This window comes from Sinocyclocheilus grahami, unplaced genomic scaffold (genome assembly GCF_001515645.1).
Source record: "Sinocyclocheilus grahami isolate Dianchi unplaced genomic scaffold, SAMN03320097.WGS_v1.1 scaffold641.1, whole genome shotgun sequence".
In the NCBI taxonomy this organism is placed as follows: Eukaryota; Metazoa; Chordata; class Actinopteri; order Cypriniformes; family Cyprinidae; genus Sinocyclocheilus; species Sinocyclocheilus grahami.
This window is the reverse complement of record NW_015505820.1, coordinates 846,083-848,975: the sequence shown is the minus strand read 5'-3', so window position 1 is coordinate 848,975 and position 2,893 is coordinate 846,083. Positions and strand designations below refer to the sequence as shown.

At 35.7% G+C, this 2,893-nt stretch overlaps 1 protein-coding gene across 1 annotated transcript in view; it reads left to right on the top strand.

The window, feature by feature from the left end:
• LOC107558331 (sickle tail protein homolog) overlaps positions 1-2,893 on the top strand; it is a 76,533-nt gene extending 73,640 nt beyond the window's left edge. The window contains exons 4-5 of the mRNA XM_016241983.1: positions 2,581-2,779; positions 2,866-2,893. Coding sequence (XP_016097469.1) covers positions 2,581-2,779; positions 2,866-2,893 — 227 coding nt within the window. The remainder of the gene's footprint in view (positions 1-2,580; positions 2,780-2,865) is intronic.

The following is a 2,893-nucleotide window of genomic DNA, read 5'->3' as shown; positions in this document are numbered from 1 at the left end:
TTACTCGGGAGCCAAAGTTGATTTCGCGACACTGTTACTGCACATATGCAACAGTGCTGCGAGATCCAGTGAGAAGCGTTTGAATTTGCTGCACAATGATAAGGTTGCTGCGAGATCTAGTGAGAATCATTCAAATTCTGCACAAAATTCTCTGTTATAAACAGCGCTGACATACATCAGGAAACCAGAAGCGGTAACGCTAACTGTAACCATGGTGTTGTGGTAGAAATAATCGAATGCATTACATCATTCATTTCAGGGTTTGTACAACCTTTTGAGAGACAAATTCATGCACTTTTCAATGACTTTCAAGCATTTCACACAGCTATTTCCGGCATTTTAAAGCTCTAAAATGATCCAGTTTGAATGTTATTTTTAATGGGATTACCAAAATATACTTTGTGGTAAACAAACACTTACGTAAAATTTAAAAAATACATCAAATCACAATTATAACCAGTACGGCAGCAGAGGAGCACTTATTGGCTTATTAATCATTCATTTCTACGTTTTCTCTATATTTTGAAATTATATAAAATCACTATTATAAAATATAAAATCATCAAGAAATCAGATTTTGTCAGAATTTTACACTTTTTTGTGTATGAAGTAAAGTCGCAAAGTGCCTTGAAAAACAAACTTTTCTTCAATTTGCTACTAAATCACACATAATCACTGAAGTTGGTCAGTTCCATATACTAGAAGAATAATGGTACATTTAATAAGAGTTGAATATATACATTTTAGATTTGGCTAAAATTAGATTTATTAGATTTTGCACCTATTACTGTTGTTAATAAAAGTAAATTTGTATGCATCTTAACTCAAGCTTAGTGCTTTACTGTCAAATCTGTATAAACTATAAACATTAGAAAAATAAACAAGAAATGAACATGTATTATTATTAGTAACTGCATTTATTAATGCAAAACAATAGTAATTTTATGATTAAATGATCTATATTTTAATACTCCCGCACACCACCCCCAGCGCTACCAAATCTGCTCCTGGTGCCACCATCTGTAGAACTTAGTGGCACTGGTGCCACTGCCTCAAATGTTAGTCTGGAGCCCTGGGCTTATATAGCCAGAATTATTCAATTTCAAAATGACATTTATTAAGTATTCTTAGAGGCAGCATATTTTTTCTGCCTACCTTTTGGAACAGTTTTTATTTATTTTTGTACTTTAAAAAGTGATGCTTTTCTTCACCAGAGTATAAGCATCCAACATGCTTTCTATAATCAACTTGCAGATCTGGTTTGGCTACATGTATGATTGAATGGAGAGGAAATGTAGCACTTGAAGGAGTGAAAGTTGCATACATGCGGTGAGCGAGAGCTGTCATCTCGTTTCTGTGATTGGTTTCTATTTGATTGGCAGTTTCGGAGTAACCTCTGGAGGTTTGCAGGCTGGTTTTCAAGACAGCAACATGGTTTATTTACAAGTACAGCAAATGCTCACATTATCTTTTATTCAGGAGGAGTTGATGCAATTAGGAATGTGTGAGTTTGGTGGAGTCTGTTTTTCTCAACTACTTTTTTTAAGTGATTTTTGTTTGTTTTTTGGAGTGAAAGTTGCATACATGCGGTGAGCGAGAGCTGTCATCTCGTTTCTGTGATTGGTTTCTATTTGATTGGCAGTTTCGGAGTAACCTCTGGAGGTTTGCAGGCTGGTTTTCAAGACAACAACATGGTTTCTTTACAAGTACAGCAAATGCTCACATTATCTTTTATTCAGGAGGAGTTGATGCAATTAGGAATGTGTGAGTTTGGTGGAGTCTGTTTTTCTCAACTACTTTTTTTAAGTGATTTTTGTTTGTTTTTTTCGATCTATCTATCTATCTTTCTATCTATCTATCTATCTATATCTATCTATCTATCTATCTATCTATCTATCTATCTATCTATCTATCTATCTATCTAATGTCTATCTGTCGAATTATAATGTAAAATGATATTGTGCTCATTTTTTTTTTCATAGCATCCTAGAATCTGTTTTCAAACTAAAATGTATGTTTTGTGTTCTTTGCAACACACACAACAAACATTTGCACAAGCACACACTGCTGTCTCACCTACCAAGCCAACATGGAACTACACGTTTCACATATATGCTTTCCTATAGTCCCTTGTGAACACATGACAAACATAGAACTCCCTCCATCCGTCCCAGAACATTCTACAACACCCTACTGCTTTCTTTCACCCACATGCTCTTCCCACCAGATTTTACACAGCCACACATGCAACTGAGTGGATCCCTCATAGAGTATCATGGAGGAAGAGATAACTGACTAATCGATGTGTAGAAATGCATGATGTATCAGTGACATATCAGATATCGTCCAATATTGCACACGTTTTATTATCTTAATAACACTGTTAAATGTCATTTTTAGCATTTTTCATACTGTACATGATGCCTAAACTCATTTGAAAAGATTTTAGTTTGATGTGTTGTATTTTAAATTTATTAAGACAAAATGCTACAGAATTTTAGTTGCATAGTTGCAAGTAGTTGCATGCTCTTGAACTTTTCACACCCTGTTTCTTCATGTTTCCTCTCTCTGTTTTTTCAGGAGTATTGTATCTGCAGTATGGAGATGACACAAAGCAGATACGCATGCCTAATGAGATAACAAGTGTGGATACAATCAGAGCTCTGTTCGTTAGTGCCTTCACTCATCAGCTCAACATGAAGATGCTGGAGTCGCCCAGCACCGCCATCTATGTGAAAGATGAGACTAGAAACGTGTACTATGAACTCACTGATGTCAGGTGAGTGTGTGTATGTGTGTGTGTGTTTCAGCTTCAGCCTCCATAAAGTTTCAACAGCTTGCTATCTTCCTTCCTCATTCCACAAGGCCTGCTTCCTCTAGTTCTGTGACATAG